Below are 25,427 nucleotides of genomic sequence, written 5' to 3'. Positions count from 1 at the left end.
TGAGTTTGCTCGCCAGGAGGCGACCACACCTGTCCCCCCCGTGTAATAAGCGTTTTTCAACCGCAGCGCCGCACATTAGGCCCTATCCATGTCTAAAGAGGACAGGAGTTTCCTCGCCGCCTTCAGCTGCTTCCAGATCCTGGGGGCCCCAGTGCGACGGTGCACTTCTTCAAGCTCCTTGACCTTTTGCGTAAGTTCGTCCCGTTTCTGCCTCTGATCCCTATTCTCTGCCGAGGAGATCGCAATGAATTCCCCTCTAACTACCGCCTTAAGTGCGGCCCACTGAGTCGCCACTGATGTATCAGTCTTGTCATTGTGTGTTTGGAAGTCCCTGATTGCCTCCGTAACGCGCTGCACAACTGTTGTCCTATGTAAGAGAGCGTCTCTGATGCGCCAGACCCCGCGAGGAGCCCGATCAACTGGCAAAGTAAAAGACCCCGATACCGGCGCGTGATCCGATAAGGAAATGACCCCCATCTCCGATGTCGTGGCCAAAGCACGGACCGGGCCAGTGACCAATAGGTGGTCCAGCCTGGCCTACGTCTTATGCGCGTGAGAGTAGAAAGAGTAGTCCCGGTCTGCAGGGTGCAAGCTGCGCCAAAGGTCGTAAAAATCCAGGTCTACTAATTAGGACTTTGTCAGCTGTGATAGTTCCCCCGACTGTGGGGACCGTTGGGCCGACCTGTCCATAGCTGAGTCAAACACCATATTTAAGTCGCCACCCAAAATAATATGTCTGTCTGGAGATGCTGTTATGTCTACTAGTGCTGAGCGCATGAAGCTATCTTGTTGTTCATTTGGACAGTATATCGTCCCGATGGTAAACGTCAGGGTCCCCAGTTTAAACCTGTGCGCTAAGAGTCTCCCCTTCTGTTCTGCGAATTTGTGTAATACCTCCCCCCTAAACGAAGCAGACACCAAAATCGCTACCCCAGCTGTTTTGGTGGTGTTCGAGGAGAAAAACTGCGTGGGGAATGTGCGTGATCGTAATCTATGGCAATCTCGTGTGAGCAAGTGAGTCTCCTGGAGGAGACAAATGTCAGCCTGAGTGTTTTCTAACAAGGACAGGACTGCCCTCCTCTTAACCGGGTTGTTAAGCCCCTTGACATTGAGAGTCACAACCTTAAGGGATGCCATTAGAAGTCAGAACCAAGTGTCATATGCAGCGAATCCTCATTAGGGGAGGTCGGAGTGTGAGCCTGCGCAGCGACATAACCCTCACTGGGTCCTCGCGGAAACAACAAGAGCACTGAACGGACTGAACCCACCCCACCCCTCACCCAACACCCAGCCCCCCTGTCCCTCAACTCCCCAACTCTCCCTCCTCCCGCTCCCCTTCTGTACCCCAAACTGCCCCCAACTCCCTCCCCTCCCTAGACCCCCAACACCTTCTGCAGAATTGTCCCAGCTATGTCCCTGCGGACAAGTCCGTGGTAAAGTATCGAAGTGGACGTCCAGCCACACCCTTCCACCCTCCGCTCCCTCCCCGCCCCAAAGAATCCCAGGCCTGCGGTAACTGCAATGCTATGTCGTTCTCCCCCGGGGGCAATCTCACGCTGTCAGCGCGACACCATCACTCATCATAGTGTCTCCAGTAGCCACTTGGATGGCGCTCGCCATTTCCGCCCTAATGGTGGGCGAGCTGGGGCGTTGAGGCGCCGCCAATGTTCTACGTCTCGAGACCCTGCGCCATCCATCTTCCGAGGTGCGTCTTCTGCGCGGTGTAGCCGACTCCTCCTCCTCCGCGGTGATCCCCAACACCTCACATGTGTCCTGCAGGGACCTCAGCTGATGTACCTCACCGTTCCACTTAAAAATAAGGCGGAAGGGATGCCCCCATGAGTAAGGTGTTTCGTGTTGCTTTAGGAAGTCCGTCGCGATCTTAAACGCTTTACGTTTTTGTAGGGTGATCACAGACAAGTCCTGGTACAGGGCCACCGGGTGCCCTCGGAAGGCCAGTGAGGGTGTTTTCCGGGCCTCTGCCATGATTCGTTCTTTCAGTGGGAAATCAGGAAGAAAGGCCAAAATATCTGGGGGTGGGGCATTAGCACGTCTCCGGGGTCCCACTCTATGAGCCCTGTCGATCCTTATTGGGAAATCAGCCGCTTCGCCCAGTATGTCTCTAAAGAGTTCCCGCAGGTATCCCACCACATCCGATCCCTCTTCCGCTGATGGAATTTCCCGGACCCTTATGTTATTCCGCCGGGAGCGGTTTTCCAAATCCTCATTATGGGCCTGGAGGTCCATCTGTTGGTCTCTCAAGCGCATCACTTCTTGCTGTAGCTGCGTGATTTCCTCGTCCTGCCGTTGAGTAGAGCATTCTGTCGCGGCCACCCTCTCTCCTAGGCCATCCACCTCTCTCCGGATTTCATGGACCTCCCCGGCAACTTCCTGCTTTAGCGTTTGAAAGTCCTCGCGCAGCGTGCCGAAGAGCGACTCTAGGAAAGACCTGGTGACCGGTGGTTCACCACCTCCTGCCGATTGTGAGCCACTCGCTGCATTCGGAGATGGCTGATGTCTGTCCCCCCTGTTCTGGGACCTACCAAGCAGTTCCGGGAGCGTGCGCTCAGTCTTCTTACTACCTTTCTGGTTCGCTATTCCTGCTGTCAGGCAGCCCCGCCGCCCACCGCCTCCGCCGTCAACCAGGTCTCCGATCTGCGACCACACGTGGCTCCACTTGATGAGGCCGTAGGGATTCGCTCGCTCTCTGTCCGGGTGTGCCACCCCAGAAGGCCCACGCCAGCGTCTACTCTTCAGGTCGTGCCAGTGACCGCCGCGCCTCAGTCCGTCCGCTCCCCCGAAGCGCCCACAGTCACCGGCCATGCGGCTGGCCGCCCAGGGCCCCAAAGGCTTCAATTTCCAGAGGCACCCTCTCTGCGGTAGCTGAGGAGCCAGGCGTCAATGTAGTTCGTGCAGGCCCTCGTGCCCAATGGACCCGTGAGACCTCCTCACTCCCAGGCCAGACCCCTCGATAGCTGCGGGTCCGGTCTCCACCAGCTGCTCTCAGTAGCCAAGCCCCGAGCGTCTACAGGTGCCGCCCCTTACCCCTCTCTCCTGGGGGAACCGTCTCAGTGGGCCTCCTGGTGCTATCGTACCTCGCTGTCCGTCGCTGAGGAGCACCGCTGCCAGGCCACCAAGGCTATGGGGCCGCCCTCCTTGGTCCGGACGGTGGTGTAGCGAGCAAGCGCCAGGCCCGATGCCCGACCAACGGCCTCGTGGCGCAGGCCTCACACTGCAAGGATCGCCTCCTCCCTCTGCCTCCTTACTTGTGGGTCCTCGCCATGGTCCCCGGGCAGCAATTCAGCTCCAGCGCTCCCCTCAAGGGCGCAACGTCTATCAGTAGTCCGCCGACCACCTCCGCACTCTCAGGGCAGTCCCGGTGGGTCTGCGCACCTCCACCAGCTGCCGCACTGCCCTCGGTGCCAGGGTAGTTACAGGCCTCCTCTCCGGCCAGGTACAAGCTCATGCGCACCGCGTCGCGGAGACTCCTCCGGCGCTGCACTACGGCCGGTGTTGCCCCCGATCCCTTCACTGAGGCCCCCTGTGCTGGCCAAGTCCATGGGAGCTCCGCCCTTCCGGCCCGCAGACCTCCGGAGAACAAGGCCGCAGCCTTGTTCTCCGGAGGGCAGGCAGGCCGACTCTAGGGGGAGGGGCTTCCCGGCAGTCAGCCGATACCGTGCTGGGCCCCCTTACACCATCGCGGCCCCCAGGCGCTTCACCACTGTCCCCACTGCGCTATCACAGGCTTCTTCGGGCGTCGGGCGGAGTCCCGCTCTCCACTCCGATGCAGGCGCCGCCCTCCTCCGCTCCGGCGACGTTCTGCGCCGCGCTCCAGCCTTTGCTTCCCAGACCTCCTCAAGGCTGATCACCGGCCTGAAAACCGCCTGGCAGGTTCCCACGCTCTCCCCGTCCGGTATGGCGCAGGGGGGGGGGGGTGGGGGGGGGAGAACAGGCGATTCCGAAGGCCCCAGGCTAGGGCTGGGTCGGGAGCTCCGGGAGAAAGCGACTCCTCAGCCCGCCATCTTGGCCACGCCCCTGAGATCCGCCTTTAAACCATTTTAATCTACAACAAACTGGTCAGCACCTGCCTTTCACTGATAAAACCCACAACAACCCTACCCAAAATTAGGTATTAATGCAGCTTCCTTTGTATTTAAGAAGGTAAATGAAGGCATTTGTGTTCTTGATGCAAATTGTAGAGCTCAAACCCCCTCCCTAATTTCTTCCCCCCAAATCGAACATACTGCAAACCTGATCACGTGCAGAAACCAGTAGTTTGCGGTGATTGTGCATTTCGGCTCAGGTTTCAGTCGTTGAAGGCAGCTGTACAACACTTCCAAACAAAACACAAACCTGCTATTGAGTCAGAAAGTGAACACACTCGGAAAGCAAAACTAGGCTGACTGATAGAAATAAATGTAACTTAAACCACTAACTTTACAAGCACTACATTTAGCAAGACTCGTATACTTAAAATCACAAACTGCTAATTGAAGGCTTAAGAATGGTGAAGAATGGGCAAACATACTCACTTGTGTAAATTGCTGCTTGTTCACTGTTAGTGTGCGTGCCAAGAAACATAAACAACACACTTCAGTGGATATGTAAAAAAAAACACTTTTGTTAAGTGCCACAAGACAGGTTCTCCAAAGAGCATTGTATAGGCGCTAGCACACTGATGGGCTGAAGAGTGTTTGCACACCCTGCTTTCAAGTACGTCTAAAAAGGATGCCGCAAGCAGCTCACGCGTGGGTACCTCGATCACCATGTTAACGCCTGACACGCTCTAGAGTTTTAAATATACCCCCTGTGGCATAAAAGCTAGCTTTAGTAGAAGGCATAACACAGCAAGTTGTTCAGTGGCAGCCGCCCCACTTTTTAGGTCTCGCCTGTCGATGCGCATGCGCATCGAGCTTGCAAGACTATGGGGGCTTAACCGCTCTTTAACTAACTTGCAAGGAATCGTGGCGATTCCTTGCAGTGCCCGTGACTTTTAAGCTCAATGCGCATGCGCATTGAGCTTAAAAGCACGTGTACATCTCACAGCCTCCCCCAGCTCCGCCCCGTCCTCCCCTGCCCGCCGTGTCGCATTTCTCCTCCCCCCACCCCTTCTCTCTCGTCCAGCCGTCGTGTTTATTTATTGTTTTACCCGCTCCGCCCCCTCCCCTGCCCGCCGTGTCGCATTTCTCCTCCCCCCTCCCCTTCTCTCTCTTCCCTCCGTCTTGTTTTTTTTTCCCGCTCCGCCCCCTCCCCTGCCCGCCGTGTCGCATCGTCATGGCAGTTTTGAAAGTAGGGGCAGAAGAGCGCCACATATCAAAAGTCTGCAGCTTCGTCCAAGCATGGTATTTTTCCCTTTTCATAAACCTGTTTTCATTAGGCTGCCTAATGCTTACTTTTGGGATAGATCCTTTGTGTCCTTGTTCGAGGGACTTACAGTTGGATCTTACAAATATTTCTGCCATGCATGAGATTATCTGTTTGAGAAAATCGCCGAAGCGGCCTCGAGCCAGGCACACCAATGGCCTGGAGAGCGTTCACCCTCGTAGTGCACACAGCCAGCGACAGAGACAGGCCTCACTCCGTGGCTAACGTAGCAGACACACATGCACGCCGCCCCCTCCCCTGCCCGCCGTGTCGCATTTCTCCTCAACCCTCCCCTTCTCTCTCTTCCCTCCGTCTTGTTTTTTTTTTTTTTTTCCCGCTCCGCCCCCTGTTGGTGATTGCCTGCTGTATTGTAGTCTTCTACTGATGACATCATGGGCACATTTTTATTTGTTTTTGCATTAAAATGTTGCTTTTGTTTTCACTCATGCTCACGCTCTACTCTGGTCCTTTCGTTCTGCCCTTTCTATTCCCTTCTCAGCAGCACCGAATGGCTGCCTTCGGAATCACTTGAAAGCCTCCTCCCAGTACACCATTACTTCAAACTGCTATCCAGACTTTAAACATAGCTGCTCAGGTGCTGGCAAAATCAATCACGTCACTGGCTGAACATTGGTGAATGATTGTCCTTGCCAATGCTGGTTTACCCTCCCTCTTTTCTGCCTCCTTTCATGGTCCCTTTCCCCTCCTGTATCCTATCCTCATTCTCTCTTCTACTACTCGTTCCTTCTTTCTTGCCTCTATCTTGCTATCAAAAGCCTTTTTCATTGCTGTCTCTTGCCTTTTATATTTTTCTTTTGTCCCATTCCCTCCTCTTTTGCCTAGCATCTTTGGTCTGAACTATTTTTAGGTCTCGTGTAGTGAATGCAGCGCAGCTGCTTCGCTAAGCAAGACTATTGCTGTGGCTTGGTAATCTCCCTGTGCCACCCTCTATGCCACTCCCACAACACTGCTTGTTGCTCTTTAATGCTCGATCCAGGCTCATTTGTACGGTTACTTTAAGAGGCTAAATGGGAGCGTCGAGCTGCGTTAACCTGTGCCTCTCTGCGCTGCCTTCTCTGTAAATCTGTTGAAACACTGAGCGGTGGAATGCGTACATTTCTCTTCCATGTGGCAACACGATTATGTGATGAAACTAGTTTTAAGTGCATGGGCGCTGCGCTTTGTTTCATCCCGGCACCCGCCTTCAAGTTAGGAAAAAAAACTATTCCGAGCGGGGGCTCCAGGTCACGGACCTTATTCAGTGTGAATACTTTAGCTGCACTTTATTTTCAGCTTAATATGACATTTTGGTCCGTATGTGCGGCTTAACTACCTACATGTTTTTTAATCACATTGACCTTTAACATTCCTCCCGTTTGGTGCCCTCCCTCTTAACACCAAAATCAACACTCCTCCCACCCCCATGTCCGGGTTAAGTGGAGTGCCCTTCGTCATCGGCCGCTCGGGCTCAACCTCTCCCGGATCACCTCTATAGCCGCAGGGGCCACGGTGATCAGCCCACCTCTCCTCCTCCCCTGCAGCAGCTGATCTACCACTGCAGTTCACACTGCTCTGCAGGTAAAGCCCTTTAATGCCTTTGTGCATTTAGAGGGGACTCATTGGTTATGCATCATTTTCCATAGTTGAGAAAACCAGCCTGAATGCTGTCCTTTTGACCACCAAAACCCACCCAATCACAACGATTAAAGGAAGCTGTTAAAAACGTTGTTTGCGCTTTGAAGGTGCTCTCCAGCATGTTCAAGAACTATGGAATTCATAAAAATTATAATCTTTTCCTTTGCAATTCTGTGCAGCAAATCGGAACATAAAAGTCCTCAACCCCATTTAGGGAGCCAGCTGAAAACCATTAAAAGTGCAGGAGCTTCCGTAACTTGGCAGTCTGCTACGCCTTCTGCGGTTGTTTGCTGTGCGCTGTTCTACTGGGATGTCCTAAACCTTATTATTAACACAAGAAGGATCACTTCTGACATTTGATTGGTTATTGAACTTCACATTACTCCTTCAGTACGGCTGTTGGATAGATGTGTAGGTCTCACCTATCCCATTCCACAACCCCCTCGCCCTCACACCCCTCACAACCCTTTCACCCTCACACCCCCTAACTCACCCACCTCACCCTCACACACCCTCACTCACACTCACCCTCACACCCCCTCACCCTTACACACCCCCTCACCCTTACACACCCCCTCACCCTCACACACCCCCTCACCCTCACACACACCCTCACCCTCACACATCCTCACCCTCACACACCTTCACTCACCCTCATCCTCAACCCTGCACCCTCACACCCCCTCTCACACACCCTCATCCTCACACACCCTCACACTCTGTCACACCCACACTCACACTCACCCTCACCCTCACCCTTGCACCCCTTCACTCTCACACCCTCACTCACCCTCACACCCTCACACACACTCTCACACCCCCTCACCCTTACACACCCCTCACCCTTACACCCCCCCTCACCCTTACACACCCCCTCACCCTCACACACACCCTCACCCTCACACACCCCCTCACACACACCCTCACCCTCACACACCCTCACACATCCTCACCCTCACTCACCCTCATCCTCAACCCCGCACCCTCACACCCCCTCTCACACACCCTCACACACCCTCACACCGCTTCACCCTCACACACTCACACACCCTCACTCACCCTCACCCTCACACACCCTCACCCCCCTGTCCCCCCTCACTCACACTCACCCCCTCACTCACCCTCACACCCCCTCACTCACCCTCAAACCCCCTCACTCCCTCACCCTCACACCCCCTCAACCACAGCATCACTCAGCGCAACCACAGCATCACTCAGCGCAACCACAGCATCACTCAGCGCAACCACAGCATCACTCAGCGCAACCACAGTATCACTCCGCACCACCACAGCATCACTGGTTCAAATATGTTCTTTCAATGTTTCAAGCTGTTTTAAAGCTTTCAAACTTTATTACAAATCACAAAAAAGATGTTAATATTTCACTTATGTTCTTGGATTTTCGTCACAATAAAAAAACACTGATCATAATCTTCACAAAAGTTATTTACAAAAGTTTAAGCTATTGACATTACAAATTAAATAAATTATTTAAGTATTAATTATTTTAAAAAATTAAAAGCCATTGTTATTTGTAATATCAATACATCTAAGTCACGTAAATACAAAACATGTTGCATTACAAATGCTATAGGTGTCACATTTGCGAAAGTTATAACTATTGGTATAGTAAATGACAAAGCTATTAATTTAGCTATTTTAAAAAACAACACATAAATTTAAAAAATGTCATTTATAAGACCAATAGCTCAAACTTTCCTAATGCGAGACCTATTGCATTTCCAATGCTTGTTGTTTTTCTGTTATCATCCGCCTAATTTAGGCAACTACACCCTGTGTGGCCTGACCTACCCCTCCCTCACAGAGACTAGTTCACACACTCAAACAGGAAGTCGGCAATGTGGTACAGTGTAGGAGGTCTTTGCAGTTACTCCATATAATAATCTCACTCGAAATGCCGAGCAACCTACACAAAAAATGCTAGTGCAAAGAAAACGAATATTTAATAAAATCGTCAATAATGGGATAAAAAGAGAGGAAATCGGATACATTTGGTTCCCTCATTTATACATAACAAAAGACACAACCGTGACAAAAGGGAGAGGGCGTTGAAGTGGGAGCAATGGGTGGCGGAGGCTCATATCTGGAAAAACAAACAGTGCCTCGGACAAAGATTACACACAGAGATAAAATGCCAAAATATTAATTTATGAGGTTTTCGCCACGAGACGCTGTGATCTTAAACCTTCCACAAGGTGGCAGCAGATAACCAGTTTTAAGTTCTGAAAATGGTCATACGGCATAAAATAAAGTCTGCCTACTTTAATGTTTTTTCAGAGCATGAACATGCAACCTTTGGTGACTATGGGACCCAAACTAAATGTTTCTATCTGGCATAAAGATCTTTTAAGAAATATCCCTCCCTTGGATTTCCCAAAGTCCCAAATTGTTAAATTACAATTCTCTAAATAAGGATAACTGAAGGCTAAATTTATGTGATAAAGTACCCTGTCAATGTTTTTAAGGTCGCCAAGGAGTTATGTGAACTCGAAGGTGGCTTTTGCTATCCTTTTTTTACGTATGATGGGGTATTTTACATCTTATAATGCATGTTTGTAAATACCACCATCGTTCACATGTGGCTCTTGCTCTGTTGTATGGCGAAATGTAAAATGTGTAGTCGCTAATGTGCAGCCTGTAATTTGTGGCAAACACGGTGCACACTTTTTAAATCAGTATCACAACTGATTGGGGTTTAGTTTGTGTACGTATCAACGTGTAGACTGATTACTGCCTTTCGATAGAGAACGGCAGCAGTACAAAAACTATCAGCACATAAAGGCGAATTTCCAGGGAATAGAAGCTAAAAAAGAAAGGAAAAGATAATCAAGCAGTTGTCGTAAATCTAGTCGGAGGGGAGCCTGTCTTTCACACTGTCTGCTGGGTCTGGCTGCAGGCATTGCGACGTCACAACTGAATTGTAATAACATATTGCAGTAGAGTAACAATATAATTTTCTATATTACCGTGATGTCACTTGAACTTTTATAAGATATTTGGAGGCATGGTTTTAGGCCGATATTACAGGCGTCCAAGCATTACTTAATAAAAAGTATACTTTGTATATAGCGTCACCCTTTTGCCATTTCTCAGCGCTATAAATATCAGATGTTACTTCTAACGAATGTAAAAATGGTAATCCGTACGGTGTATCTGAAAATTCAGACAGCCCTATGCGAAGATAATGTCTTTGACAATTTGTTCAAGTCCTGGCTGCAAATTTAAGAAACAGATGTGGTAGTTTTTGGCGTTCTAAACTTTAGATCTGTTGCCCCAAACCATACTGGGCCTGCCCTTTCCAGACAAAGAAACAGTTTCCTTACATTGCTAACAGGGTGTTTTCTCTATATCGTGTGCTACACTGCCACCGTGTGGACAGATGATAGATAACTAATTTAACGATTTACGAATCTGCGAAGTGCTAACCTAGTGCAACTGCATACCTGCCAACTCACACGGTGCCACTGTATGACACACGATAACGACTCCTATCACAAGGTCTCCCGGTGTGGAGACGATATCACTCCACTTCACTCTATTCCACTCTACTGTACTCCACCCTATCCCACTCTACTCTACACCACTCCTCTCCACTCTATGACACTCCAATCTACCACACTTTACTCCACTCAACACAACTATACTTTATACCACATCACTCTACACAACTCCAATCTACGCAACTCCACTCTACGCAACTCCACTTTATCTCACTCCATTCCACTCCACTGCTCTCTACAAAACTATACTCCACTCTGTGGAACTCCAGTCTATGTCAATCTATGGCACTACTCTCTACGACACTCTGCTCCACTCTACGCCACTCCACTCTAAGATGCTGTACTGCATTCTACAACATTCCACTCTAAGACACTCTACTCCATTCTAGGTCACTCCACTCTACGCCACTCCACTCTTCTACATTCCACTCAGTGCCACTGTACACCACTCTACTCCTCTCCATGCCACTGCACCCCATTTCACTCTATTCTACTCCACTCTATGACACACCACTATGCGAGTCTGAGTCACAAAACAAAAACTGTGAGTCATAAAACACAAAGCCAATGGTAAGCAATGGTCAGAGAGCCTTCCTAGGGAAGCTTTCAGCATGTACCCAATATGTCTTTAGAACCAGTAAGTAGCAGATCAGTGACAAGAAATCAGCTTTATAAAGTGATGAAACAACTTCTGCAAATTGTCCGCAGTCTTTGTATAATTACAGTAAAACAGCCCCTACTTTTAGGACCCCTACCTTCCTGCCAGGTCCACCAGGTTGATCTTGCTAACGATTTCAGAGGGAAGATTGTTCTCCAGTATGGCCTGGAAGAAAAAACACATTTAAAGTCTTTGTGAAAATCAGTTTGTGTTCAGGTTGAATAAGATAACACTGCTTTCGTACAATAAACCTAAGGTAGTCATAGGAGCAGTTCCAGTAATAAACCATGCACCGGCAGCCCACCATCAGTGCCAGCAACATCTCTCTACCAGGCAACCACAACATACACTCCACTTTCACTCCACAGCACTCTTTTGTCACACATGCTCCAGTGATAAGAGGAGGGCCTCCAGATTATCTCATTATTACGCAGTCCCACAAGAACAATGGCTGCAGGATACCAACTACCACTTTATAGTACAGGTAAATCTACAGATGCAGGGACAGTTTTACTATTTTTAACTCCACATCTACAGTGTCTATACCTTTAGCTCCTAACCACATATCCCAAACCCTTAACCCTATATCACTAAGACCAACCCCAATCTCATCATTTTAACCCCTATACCCCATATGTTATAACGGAAAAAGACCTTTACAATGCGGTCTTTACACTGTGGTATGTTTACATCGCGGGCATTACAACGCAAGTCGTTACAACGACTTGTGCTGGATGGCACTCTAAGCTAAGGAATAGTATGAATTACTATCCCAACACCTCCCCTACTGTTACATAGGCAGGAGTTGGAATAGTAAATCATACTATTCCTAAATCCAGCGCCCTCTAGCACATCTCGTTGTAACGACTTGTATTGTAAGGAACGCGCTGTAAAATACTGCGTTGTGAATGTATGCATTGTAACGTCATTTATTCAGTTATAACCTACACGTATACCCTTAGCCCCTAAATTTTGAACCTTTCAACCCTTTCACACTGTCATCACTTCACTAAATTTGGGAACAGGCACTTTGCAAAGAGTTACTTTTTCAAAGTATTTATTTTTAGAACTAGAAGTTTTGCAATATTACCCAAAGGGAACCATACCAGGCTGGCCACACATGAGTCATCTGTGGAGGAATCTCACTCAAAGTGAATAAACATCTTACAGGCTGGTTCACCTGGCATGTACATTGACACCACCACATGGAAAGTTAACTTGGGACATATCCAATAAAAAGCAAAATACTGCAACATAAAAATGAGAAGTGAGGGTCTCGTCCTAGGTGACATAGTTCATAAAATTGATTACGTCTGCAAGTCTGGTCCTCTCTAGGGAACAGACTGAACCCACTGAGGATGGGGCACGCTTCAGACAAAGGGACAGAAGGGCGGTGACTGAATACACATGGATTGTCCACGACATTACATGTTTTTAATGTTTTACATAGTTTGTGGTCTTCTAGCCCAGCTCAAAGTGTCCGGCAATAGATAAAGGGCTGGCCAGGGAGAGACCCGGAAGGCAGGAGATTGATTCATCCTTCTCTGGAAAGTGACAACATCTCCTCAATAGATATGTTTATTGTGCACCCTAAAGTAAAATGTGAGTTGAGGGAAGTACAACTGGGGGGTGGGGGGGTTTACTCACTGTCCTGGGTGCTCTGACTTCCAATAGGACTATGGCATCAGGGTGTTTTTATTTTGCAGCTTTATATAGCACAAACTCGACCTAAAGGTATTGGAGCGCTTTACATGAGCATCAGTTACTTTACACAAGGACACATTCATTTTTTTTGAGGCATGGGGAGATTAAGTAACTTGCCTAGAATCACAGGAAGTTGAGTCGATGCCCAGACTCGAACCTGATTCCACAGGTCCAAAGTCGGCAGCTCTGGCCATTAAGCCACATCCTCTCTTCGTGGGCTGAACAGGGCCTTCGATGCTCTAGCTATCAAACTAGATTCATTAATTTGTGCATGTACTATTGCACCAGTCTGTCACTTATTAGCGACAAATTATTTATATATTTTTACTGTTACATTGTTATGCCCCTCAGTGGGTACTCTGCAGAATATAAAAAGAATTAAAATACAAAACAAAGTCCCCAAAAACCAATATCAAGAATATAACAAATTAATGTCAGCATCTACAGCATTTAGCCAGTGCACCAATTCCAACTGGAGGCAGAGATGAAACACATGAGTGTTCCAACAACAGCTAACACTTTTTAAATCTCGGTTACAGGCAACTATAGCTGTCTGTAGGCCAGACCTACTGTTTGCATAATACATAGATTGGGCTGATGGTCAGCCTTTTGATTTGGCTGGACAGCTTTGTTAATCATTTCACTTCAGTGCTACTGATGAATTTCCTTCCTATGTATGTGTTTGTCCCACCCAGGAGCATTTCAACCTCACAGTGTTTTGATTGGTTGACTTATATCCTTCCACGACTGGCCTTCCTTGCATTCAGGGAACTCCCTTTTTCCCCTTTACTGTAAGTCCTCTATTAATTAACTAGACCAATAGGTTTTAGAACTCGAACCTATTGGCTTTGCCAATGATTTTTTTTAAACTAGGCTAAACATGAAGCTAGTACAAATTGCGCACGAAGGACACTGGGAGCACGAGAAATACAAGTCCAAGTACTAACCTGTGTGTAGTGGATGGTAAAGATCGCGTGAGATCGGCTGCTGGCATCGTGAACATGTGTCGCTGCTGTAATTCTGCACATGAGAAGAGAGAACAATTAGTGAAGAGACTGTATTCATGTAACCCTCTACTGGAGGCGCAGGGGGATCATTCAAGCAATGAATTGGTCAACTGGGGAAGTAAGCACCATTCCTTCTAAGGAGTTTATGCCCATGGTCAGAATTTCATTTGATAGTAAGCCTGCACCCAGTGCTTAATTTGAGCCAGGTTGGGGGGGACATACTTTTCCTCATCAGACATTTCCTAAGAGCAAGAGAGAGAAAAACACAAAAAGGCACAGGAGGAAACAATGTAAAAAATGTATGGGAAAAAGCCGGTCTTGTGATAGTTTTAATTGTAAATGAATACTTTTACATCATTTGTCAAACTTTCGTGTTTGGAAGAAGCAGGAAGTTGGGGCTTCCATCCCCTCCCCAGTGCCCTGACTGCCCACACCCCTGTACCTCCTCCCACCTTCTTGACCCGTCATTCTGACATTATCCTCTTCCTTTTTAGGTCTCGGCCTAGCGTTACACTGTGCAGCAGTGTTCGCGCAGCAGAGATTTAATGTTTAGAGTACTGGGGGCTTAAACCCGCCCCTCTTCTCCATTGGCTGGCCTCGTAAATGCTGGCCAGCCATTGGAGGAGAGGGGCGTCACTCCATTTAAGCCCCGTCTTTTTGGGACAGAGGGGTGTGTTTTTGCTCTTCTTTCTCTCCCTGACGTAATCGGGAGAGAGCAGCCCCTCATCACGCTGCCTGCACGCCCAAGTCAGCTCTCTGATTGGTGTTCCTTATTAACCAATCAGAGGGCCGACTTGGGCGTGAAGGCAGCGTGAGCATTTCTGCTAGACCGCCGCCGGAAGAAGTCGGCTCAGCATCCTGTAATTCACCCCCCCCCCTCCCGCTCTCGCCTCTATCTAACCCGTTATGCGAAAAAGAAATGTACCATAATACATTAGTATGGAAGGTGTACATGCAGTAATCAGCGTGAAAATCAGCGAACAAACTTAGGTTCATAATATTAGTTTGGCGTTATTTTTTCTGTTTGGCTTTGGTAAGATGCTGTTCTTTATGTGATGCTTGCGTCCATTGTGCTAATTGACGTATTGGGGTCGGAAAGGCACAGATGCAATCTCCCCTGGCAGGCTTTCAGTTGTCACGAGCCCTGCACTTATAGACATGTGTTTGAAATTTCTAAAATATGGAATTTGTTGTAGACAAATAAAACTACTGGCATCGTGTGAAGTTACGTGCGGGGGCCTTGTGCCTTCCTTTTAACCGAGGGTCCGTGCGAAGAATTGTTTTTTTGCCGGTCTGATGTGAGGGTCTTGCACCTTCACTGTCCTCGAGGGTCCCCGCCACGGGCTGGTGCATGGGGGTTTTGCGGCTTTGTTGCGGGGACAAGTGTAGAGGGTCTCAGGCGGGAGTCTAGTGGGGATTGTGTTTTGTGGGTGTTTTACGTTGAAAGGAACTTGTGCTGTGTTTCTGTTCTGTGATGTATTGGGATTCAGTGGGGTTTGTTGCAGGGGTCTACTGCATGTTTTTTGTGGGGGCGGGGGAGTTTGTTATGGGGTGCTGAGTGTGTTCTCTCTCTTCCGAGGCCTGGTACCCCCTTTGCAGGGTTTGACAGTATTCTGTGGGGGCTGCAGCTGGGGTGCCCCGGCAATGAAAGGCCCCGTCAGGCTGATTTGCACTGAACCCTGGCATATGCACGATGCGTTCCGGATAGAAAGCTGCGGCGCCCCGTCCTCCCCTGACACCTGCACCCCTCCAGTCCGAGCCCCTCCTGTTGAACTGCATCGCCTCCCTGGAGGCCCCCATACCCCCTCGTGTTCCCCTACATCTGCCATGTGCACCTCAAGTCTGACAGAGAGTGTGCACGAAAAGACACACGTGTTCTACTTGTGCAAATGTACACTAACATGTGAGCACACTTAACAGAAATCGAGGGGGCATTATTTTCCAAGAAGGGGGGGGGCATAAAAACAGGCTGGGGAAAACAAATGCTGCAGTCTTATAGATGGAGCAAAAATAATGTTGGTCATCACATTGAGGGAAAAATATGTTGGCTAGCTGAGCCCGGGACCCTTTGTGGCTAGCGGACTGGGGAAACGGAGTAGCCTGTTGGAAAAACTGGCATGCATATCGGCAGCTAGAGGGTGAGTGAGGCCGATACCTTTTGGCACTGGGGCAGGCTTCGACTACTAGTGAGGGGATACAATCAAGTTCGCGCTATATAAAACTTTATAAATAAAATAAAATAAATAAATAAAATGTAATCGTCTGCCAGTAGTGCACGAAAATAGGTACCTGGTTGAAGGGGGTGACGTAAAGTGATGGGTAGTACAGGAGAGAAACAAGCTAGTGCTGGTTGTATGATGAAGAGGCACAGGAAAGGCACTGGAAGGGGATATGGGTGAGGACCCGAGCTAACGAGATAATAACCGGAGACCCGGGTTCGAGTCTCACTCTCGGGTCGACTCAACACCCTGTGATTCTGGACGAATCATCGAATCTCCCCGTGCCTACAGAAAATGAATGTGTCCTTGTGTAATATAACTGGCACTCATGTAAAGCGCTTCGATGCCTTCGGGTCAAGTTGCCCTATATTAAAAACTGCATTGTTCACTAGTAGAAACAGGAATCGGTGGTCCGTGCTAATAGAGAAAATGTGTTTTCCGGTAACAGGCGGTAAACAGAGCATTGTAAAATGAAAGGAGCATAAAGCAGACCCACCCAGTAGTAAACATCACATTCAGGATACGAGTTTATCTAGCAGATAATCCAAATAATATTCTCCACCTAAATGAGCAAAAGGCATTGCTTGATAAAAAAAATGTAAAAAGTGAACGCTGTGACTCCCAAGTGTGGCAAAGTGAGAAACACGAACAGAGGAAACTCCGGCATCTGTAAGCACAAGCTGCGTTTATGCATCTCGTTCCTGACGTCACAGCCGGCGCTCTGCCGAATCTGAGGGTGGGGGCAGGGTAGGGCTTGGCCACCTCCTGGCAGGCGGCGTGCGCAGTAGTAGCAGCAGCAGCAGCTCCTAGGAGTCCTGAGCCTCGGCCGCCCGTAGCACCATGGCGGAGAGCGCCGGCCTCGAGAATCAACGTATCAAGAGTTTCAAGAATAAGGGCCGCGATGTGGAGGTAAGACTGCATGCCGCCGTTGGCTGCCACCGGAGGGGAGTGCGGACTAGAGGCAGCCTCTGCGGGGATTTAAAGCCAAGGGTGGACGGCGGGCCTGCCTTGAGTGCACTGACAGCCTCATAGAGGGGCCCGGTGTCCCCGCCCCACCTTCGGCTCATTGAGCTCCTCTGTGACTGCTTGTTGTACGGTTTGGGAGGTAGGCTCAGAGATGAAATTATGTCACAGCACGTTATAGCTATTCTAGGTATATTAAGTAGCAGTAAGTGCCATCCATTGCACCCGTCCTCTTCCAAATGTCGGTATTTCGCCAGTCTCCTGCCCCCTCGTTGTTTGTGCTTGCTCTGTGTGTGTGTGTGGCTCTGTGTGTGTGTGTGGGGCTCTGTGTGTGTGCGTGGCTCTGTGTGTGTGGCTCTGTCTGTCTGTGTGTGTGTGGCTCTGTCTGTCTGTGTGTGTGTGGCTCTGTGTGGGTAGCTTTTTTTGTAGGTGGCTCTGTGTGTGTGGGTGGCTGTGTGTGTGTGTGTGGGTGGCTCTGTGTGTGTGTGTGTGTGGGTGGCTCTGTGTGGGTGGTTCTGTATGTGTGTGTGGGTAACTTTGTGTGTGTGGCTCTGTGTGTGTGCAAATGCAATAGGTCTCGCATTTGCGAGCGATTAAGCTATTGGCACTGTAAATGACAATGCCATTTATTTATGTTTTAAAAACAAAAACATAAATAAAAATAATGTCATGAGCAATGCCAATAGCGCTAACTGTAAGAATGCCAAGACCGTTGCATTGTAAATGCTTGTTTAGGTCTGGCATCAGCCAACACATTTTATTTTTTACTAAAATGATTTACAAACTTACAGAGGCTTTCAGTCATACCTCTACATCCATTGGTCAGTATTGAACAATTCACTATTTTCTTGCAAGCATGTATGTAGTATTTCTATAGTGTGAATCTCGCTAAAAGGCATCACCCAGTAGAGCAGACAGCATGGGGCAATGGGTCAGCCTACTTCAGCCATTGGCTATCTTCAAGTGAGTGACAGCATTTTGCCCTTTCATAAGAAGCACGTGCACACACAAAGTAGTTCCCTTAAGCGCCAGGGACTACTATGTGTATTTTTTGTGAACAAAAATAATTTTCCTTTTAGACAATTGTTTCTCTATTGTTGGGGGCCCAGCTTTCCAATAATAACGTTTTGTAAAAACCATGAAACACAATGCAAGCAATGTCAAAGCTAAAATACTGGCCGCCAAACCTATCGGCTTTGCCAGTGCTGCCTTTGCCAACGGTGGGCACTGGGCACTCATACTCATGTATGACCAGGAATTATTTTCATCATCAGACTTTGACTTAGAGAGAAAAGGGAGAAAAAAGGAGCAAAGGAAAAATAGCAAATGATGGAAAAAGAGCCAGCTAGAGAAAGATAAAGAGACAGGGAGTGTAAAGTGGTGGAAGGAAGAGAGACAAGAGGTGGGATCAAGGCCAGACTGCCAGCAAACCCGGCATTCGGCTCCAGAGAAAAAGTTTGGCCCTCTGCGCTTTTTTTTTTTTTTTACAAATTAAACACTGTCTGACACTCTGAGGGGGAGGAGTGAACATCATCTGACTGACAGGGATTCTCCTTGAGCGGCCTCCATACAAAGAGAAACAAAAACATGCTGGCCAGACTGTGGCTTGGTTAGCATTGCCATGTTTGTGGAAAGTGCTACTACAGAAGCACTTAAGAATTCTTCAATACAGGATTTCGAGAAGTAAGACAGCCCTCCCACCAGGTTGAAAAGGATGTTGTATTATAATTAACTCATAAACAAAAATAATAATAATAAGCTTTGAAAACATTTTAGAAAAATAGAAAGCAATATGTGGGCTCCTCACCTGTTGGCGATGCCTTGCTCCAGGAGGTCCACCACCTGCTTGTAGTCGGTGACCGCGTGCTGAGACAAACCTGTTGAAGGACAAGGAATGCCGACAAGTCAACCAAATGGTAAAGTGCCCCTTTATAAACAGAAGCCAAGGCGTGCAACAAAATATTGTCGGCATATTTCATGTTCCACAGGTCATCTGGATCAGGGTATCCCCTATAGGCTCGGCAAGGCCGGATCAATGTCAGATTTTTAGGATAATTAATTTCTCTCTTTGACCTCTGTTTGCCATCTTCTTCTTGTTTCCCTTTATTTTTGTGTCTTTTTTTCATTTTGTTTTCCATTGTGTGGCTGATTATTTCAGTGTAGAACTGTGTTCTGTATACAGAAATTAGACGTTTAAAGTCTAGTGGCACTGGACATCCAATTCACATAATAAGCGAGTATTTTTGGAAATTATCTTACACACCTGTCACAATAGCCTCGACGCAATGAATACCCTGACCTCCCCAACTCCAGAACCGAAATAGCCTCTCTGTACCAAAAAAACTGTTTAGGGCCAATAACAATAAAAACGGGAATTGACTAACTCTCCTGTATGGAAAAATACATGGGTTCATCTTAAACCAAATATACATGAATATACACCCTGAAGGGAAGATAAGTACAGCTGGACCCTTGCAAAGTATTCACCATTTCCCAGCTTAGGGGGTCTTTACGATGTCGGGCGGAAAGCCTCCACCTGACACCAACTCGGAATCAGGACTGACCGACTTGTGGTCGGAGGTTTGACTGCCGGATTACAATGCTACCGAACACCTTTCGGTCGGAGACCCATAGTTCACAATGGGAGCTCGTGTTGAGCCCGACACCGCCCGTATCACAGGCTCCTATGGGGAAAAGGGGTGTTTGCAGAAAACCCTGCACCCTGTTGCAGGCAACCCACGGTGCCTGCCACACAGTGCAGGTTTTTACAGGGGGGTCCCTTAGGTACCCCCTCAGCTATTAACCATAGGCCGAGGTTCCGGGGGGCCCCAAAATCACTTTCCGACAGCCTGTTTGTGTCGGACAAGCCGATGCAAAACGGCTGTTAGAAATCAACATCGTAATGCCAAGGGCGGAAACGCTGTTATTGGGGTGACTGACATCAATATTCTGTGAGTCTCTTAGAACCGATTTGGAATGATCACCCGGTTTACATTCCGACAGCAAGCATCATAATCCAGCGGTCGGAATGTAAACCGACCGAGCCGGCTGGAAGGGCTTCGATGCAGTCAAGGAGATTCCAACTGCATGGAGGAGGCTTTCCGCCCGACATCATAATGAGCCCCTAAGGGCCTACAGTTTCCGCAGATTTACATATTTTGATGTGTCTTGAACTCCTAAGATGTACACACAGAGCTCTATAAATACGCAGTTCTTGCCCTCAGTGCATAGACTACAGCAGTGTTTCTACCTTGCATGTGGCAGAAATGTACAACAGCCCTTAGTTTTCTTTAAATGTTCTTACACTGTTGGGCAAACAGTGCTTTTCCCTTAGAGAAACCCCTCCTCACATCCTTCATGAAATATGTACATGCACCAAATGCTTTACAAAGCCAATTCTACTTTTTTTTTTAACAATAGTAAAATTGTTTCCATGGTGGGATAATGTTTGTGAACAAGCTATCTTACAAGTTTTGGGATAATTAGCACATTTTATGTGGGAGCAACATTCCCTGCAATATCCACATTCTCTCCCCTACACCTACCGACAGCACCGCGAGACGGTCACTGCACTGTCCACATTTGTAGGTGCCGTCTGTACGCAGAAATATTTAACCTGGGCCTGATATAGACCTTGGCGGATGTGTTCCCTGTCACAAATGTGGCAGATGCCCCGTCCGCTGTATTACAAGTGCATTATTATACGCTACGCCACTTCCGTCCAGTTGTAACAGAGTAACCTGTCCGTCAAACTCTAAATCAGGCCTCGAATCCTAATCACAGACTTTTTTGGGGTGGCCGCCTTCCTCAAAAAGAAATACTGGCCATTTGTTACAGCCTGCTGTTCTGTAACAGTCAAAAGCTGGTAGGTGAAAAAGAGCTTTTGCAAAATTCTCTGTATTCTTTTGGAACAAGGCAATTAATCCTCCATTTGCTTTATAATTATTCAAGAAACAATTTAGCCAGCTCTTGAACAGTTCTCAAGTGATTTCTTCATTTGTTTTCTGTTTTAAATGTATATTTCAAATGGGAAAATACCATCTTCACTCCTTTGTCTAAATGTTTTTAATTGTACTGACATAAAAATGCATGCTCGTAAAATACTGGTCAGGCGGCAGCCCGGTGTAGTTCGTTTCCACCTGTAGGTCAGCTCTACTTGTGGGCGTAAAAATGATTGTGAATCAAGCCCTCTGTTTAATCAGGGGTCTCCAACCTTTACCTGTAACAAAAGGTATTTATACTCAATGAAAATCATCCCCGGCTACTCATATTATTAGTGTGACCACATCAGATGAGATTACCCAGGTGGCCGGCCTAGGCACGATTACCAGCAGTGGTCAGCTCAGTGCAGGGTTGCCAGAAGCAATGTAAAAAAGACTTGGTAAATTTGGAAGGGGAACATCCTTTTCAACGCAACTTTCACAACGCATGCCTTTACATCGCAAGCCTTACAATGCATGCCATTACAACGCATTGCGCTGGGAGGCGCTCTAGGATAGGGAATAGATTTAATTTACTATTCAACACCTTCCCTACTATCCACGGGGACTGGAGTTGGAATAGTAAATTAAACTATTCACTATCCAGCACCCCTCAACACTATGCATTGTAACAGCATGCGTTGTAAAACCTGAGATGTAAAAGCATGCGTTGTAATGTCATACATCCAATTTGGAATGCCTTCACATGGATATTACACAGCAGGCGTAGCTGCCCCGACACCAATGTAATAATATCATTACTGTAATAAGATTACACCAGTGCCAAATGATGAATGGCATAAATATCAGCTTTAAATATATTGTGGAAACTCAACCATTTTTCTCCAAATAAGCTTATGAGGTCTGAAGATACACATTTTCGTCTCAGATGCTCACTTTTCAATTTTGGTATACATATATTTATTCAGCCAAGCAAAAGACATACATTTGTTAAACTGGACAGCAACTCAAGAGAGCTCCTTACAGGTACCTGGAGAGCTGCCATTAGCTCATGAGCTACTTGTTGGGGAAGCCTGGTTTAGAGGCCAGCCCTAAGGGAATAAAATTTCGGGCCAGTTTGGAGGCGTTTGTGCGCCCTCTGCTGGCCAATACATGAGAGGCGGACTGTGATAAACTTGAAATGGGTTCTGGTGTCTTTCTAATGTTTCGGTAGAAGATGGAACATTCCCCATGCCAATCTCACCCTATATAGGGCCAGATGTATGAAGCTGAAATGGGTTCGCAAACGCCGAAAATCGCAGAATTTCGGCGTTTGCGAACTTATTTGAGCAAAATGGTATGTATGTAGCAAATGTCAGTGCAAAATAAGGAATCGCAAATGTGCGATTCCTTATTTTGCGATTGCATTTAAGGAATCTCAAAATTTGCGATTCCTTAAATGCAATGTATGAAGCAAAAAAAATGTGCTAATTGTCCTTAAGGAATCACAAATTACCACCAACTTCAAGTTGGTGATAATTTGTGAATTTCTTGAAAAATGCCCATTTTTGCATTTTTCAAAGTGCCATGTGATGCACATACATGCCCTTAGGGCATGTATGTGCACCACATGTGCACCCATGCTTATTTCAGGGGTGCAACAGGGTGTCCTTTGGACACCCCTGCACCCTTGAAATTATTCTCAATTTGCGATTCGCAAATTGCGAATCGCAAATTGAGAATAATTTCACATTCATTCCTTAATTGCAATTAGCAATTTGCTAATTGCAATTAAGGAATTTTAAGAAATCGTAAAAAAATAGGGAATTTCTATATACATACCATTTTGCAATTCTCAAATAGCGATTCCTTAAAAATCGCTATTTGAGATTCGCAAAAGTGTATCTTGATACATCTGACCCATAGTCCCTATGAAGCCTTTTATCACAGGATCAAGGTTAAGACAGACACTATGGTCCTGATTCACAAAGGTAAACTTGCACTTTTGTGTGAGTTTACGTTTGATTGGCATTCACAAAACTGCATTTTAATTGTAAGTTTACGAGTGTGGAGACTCTGCAGTCGGGGCGGAGAACACTGTACATAAAAAGATCGGCATGTTGTATCTTTTTACGTGCGGAGTTCTCTGCCCCGACTGCAGAGTCTCCGCACTCGTAAACGTACGATTAAAATGCAGGTTTGTGAATTCCAAACAAACATAAACTTACACAAAAGTGTAAGTTTACTTTTGTGAATCAGGCCCTGTGAGTATGCACATTCCCAGTCACATCAAGCAAATGATAAAAGGCAGAGTGACTTCAAACATGACTTTTCAAAAACGACTTTCTTTCATTGATGCTCAATAATTACAGTAGTGTTTGTCCCTTTTCTGGGCTCCTCGCTGTGATGTCGCTGTCATGCCTTTAGGGGCGGAAGGGGGAGGGGAAAACAACCTAGGTAATACTGTCAGTGTTAACAGAAGTGAAAAGAAAAAATGTGTAACAGTGTTTTGCTAATTGTTATATTATGTTTATCTGATTTGATATCACGCACGAATCCCCCTAGGAGGGGTATCTCGGCGCTGAGGACAAGTTGTGGGCAAGAATATAATGCTAGGTTAGAACAAAACTGTCTTGAGCATTTTCCTGAATTTAATATGGTCTGTACATGAATGGATCTGGAATGGCAACTTGTTCCAATAGGAGGGAGGCAGGTAGGAGAAAGACCTATCGCCACACCTTGACCGTCGGATACGGGGGACAGTAAATAAGGCTTTGTTCATGGATCTCAGGCTCCTGGGTGGGTATTAGTGTCTAAACCCCTGGTGTAAATAACTGGGACCATTCTCCATTAGAGGTGTGTGCGCAAGGTAAAACATTTTGAAAATCATTCTTTTCCTGGCAGGCAGCCAGTGTAAGGTGCTTAGAAGAGGTGTGCGAGGTGAGCCTGAAGGGAGACTGCAGTGAGCCGTGCTGCTGTATCGTGAACAACTTGTTGTTTAGACAATAATGTCTCATTTGCTGAAGCTAGTCATGCATTGCCATAGTCGAATCTGCTGATAACGAGGGCCTGATCCAGGGTTTTCTAGCTGAAAGAGGATGGACAGAAAGTGCTTTCCTCAGCAGTAACATCACATAGAAGCAAGTGCCAGTAGTAGATAGAACCTGCTCTTTCATGGTTAAAGCTAGATCCATTTTGACACCCAGATTCTTCACTACCTGCCTGGGGGTGCGGGCAGTACCCAATTCTGGAGGCCACCAGTCAGAAGACCAAAGCTGTCGGGCCTTACCAAACAGCATTATTACATTCTTTTCCGTGTTCAGCTGGAAAAAGTTATTTTTTATCCAGTCTGCGCTCGCTTTTATCCCTTTGGAGAAATGTCCTTTAACTTTGACCAGATCTTTGTCACGGGAGATGATCAGCTGAGTGTCGTCAGCGTAAGACAGTATTTCAAACCCAAAGGACTTAACTATCTTGGCATAGGGGCCACATATATATTAAATAAAGTGGGGCTTCAACATGAGTCCTGTGGGACCCATTGTAGATCAACAAGGTGTGAGACTTAAAAGCACCCAGAGAGATAGTTTGGGTTCTATTTTCTCGGAAACTGGCGGGTGCAATCTACTGAGGGTGGGGAGGCATGCAAACAAAAGAAAAAAAATGAAAAACACTTACCGGATGCTGACGACGACGTCCTTCTCTCTCCAACCTCATCTCCTCAGACTGCAGTGCAAACCCCAGCAAACTCCCTCAACCAATCCTGGCCTACTCATGTGCTGTTAACCAGCATGCGAGCAGTGCTCTGATTGGTGGGGGCGGCCTCTCTCGGCACTCCCAAGGGTCCTGGATGCCTGCACTTGCTCTCAACTTAGCTGTCTTAAGACACCTGGGTTGTGAGGTTTAAAGTGCACATGTGTGGTTGGCCTTCTCAATACGGCTGGCCAAAGACACGTGTGCACTTTAAACAAGTGCAAATGCAGATTTCTGGCCACCACTCCTCGCTGCTCACTCAGAAGGCCCCGTCCTGACGCTCAGTTCAGGACGGGACGTTAAAAAATAAAATGCTAATCAAGTACCATTTTATTTTCCATCTCTGAGGCTTTGGGGTGAGGGGCACGTCAATGGAGAAATGCTCCTCTGCTCCATTGGAGGAGCAGACCCTGGAAACACATAGGTTCCCATCTCTTAAAACCTCTGGAGCAGCCTGGTGTGGGACAGAGTGTCAAAAGCTGCAGCTGCACCCTACCCACAGTCCATAATTTGGATATCAGGCTGAAGGTTAATATTGTGTCAAAGGCATGAGTGTCTTTGCCCGTATCACTTTCTGCTTTCCACCATTACCCTTTTCACTTGCCTCCTCTCTTTCTCTCCATTCTCTGTTGTCCTAAATGACGTAAACCAGCGACACAACATAAATAGGTGCTCTTCAGATAGAA

General features: G+C 47.4%; 1 protein-coding gene across 1 annotated transcript in view; it reads right to left on the bottom strand.

Annotated features, from left to right (window-relative positions):
* Positions 1–25,427, bottom strand: part of LOC147689637 (stAR-related lipid transfer protein 9-like) — a 574,886-nt gene that overhangs the window by 182,416 nt on the left and 367,043 nt on the right. The window contains exons 8-10 of the mRNA XM_086937097.1: positions 18,879–18,948; positions 13,830–13,902; positions 11,276–11,343 (exon numbers count right to left, since the gene is read on the bottom strand). Of these exons, the coding sequence (XP_086793223.1) occupies positions 11,276–11,343; positions 13,830–13,902; positions 18,879–18,948 (211 nt within the window). The remainder of the gene's footprint in view (positions 1–11,275; positions 11,344–13,829; positions 13,903–18,878; positions 18,949–25,427) is intronic.

The sequence above is a fragment of the Lissotriton vulgaris genome, chromosome 9 (assembly GCF_964263255.1).
Source record: "Lissotriton vulgaris chromosome 9, aLisVul1.2, whole genome shotgun sequence".
NCBI classification, from domain to species: Eukaryota; Metazoa; Chordata; class Amphibia; order Caudata; family Salamandridae; genus Lissotriton; species Lissotriton vulgaris.
This window is presented reverse-complemented; position numbering and strand designations above follow the sequence as displayed.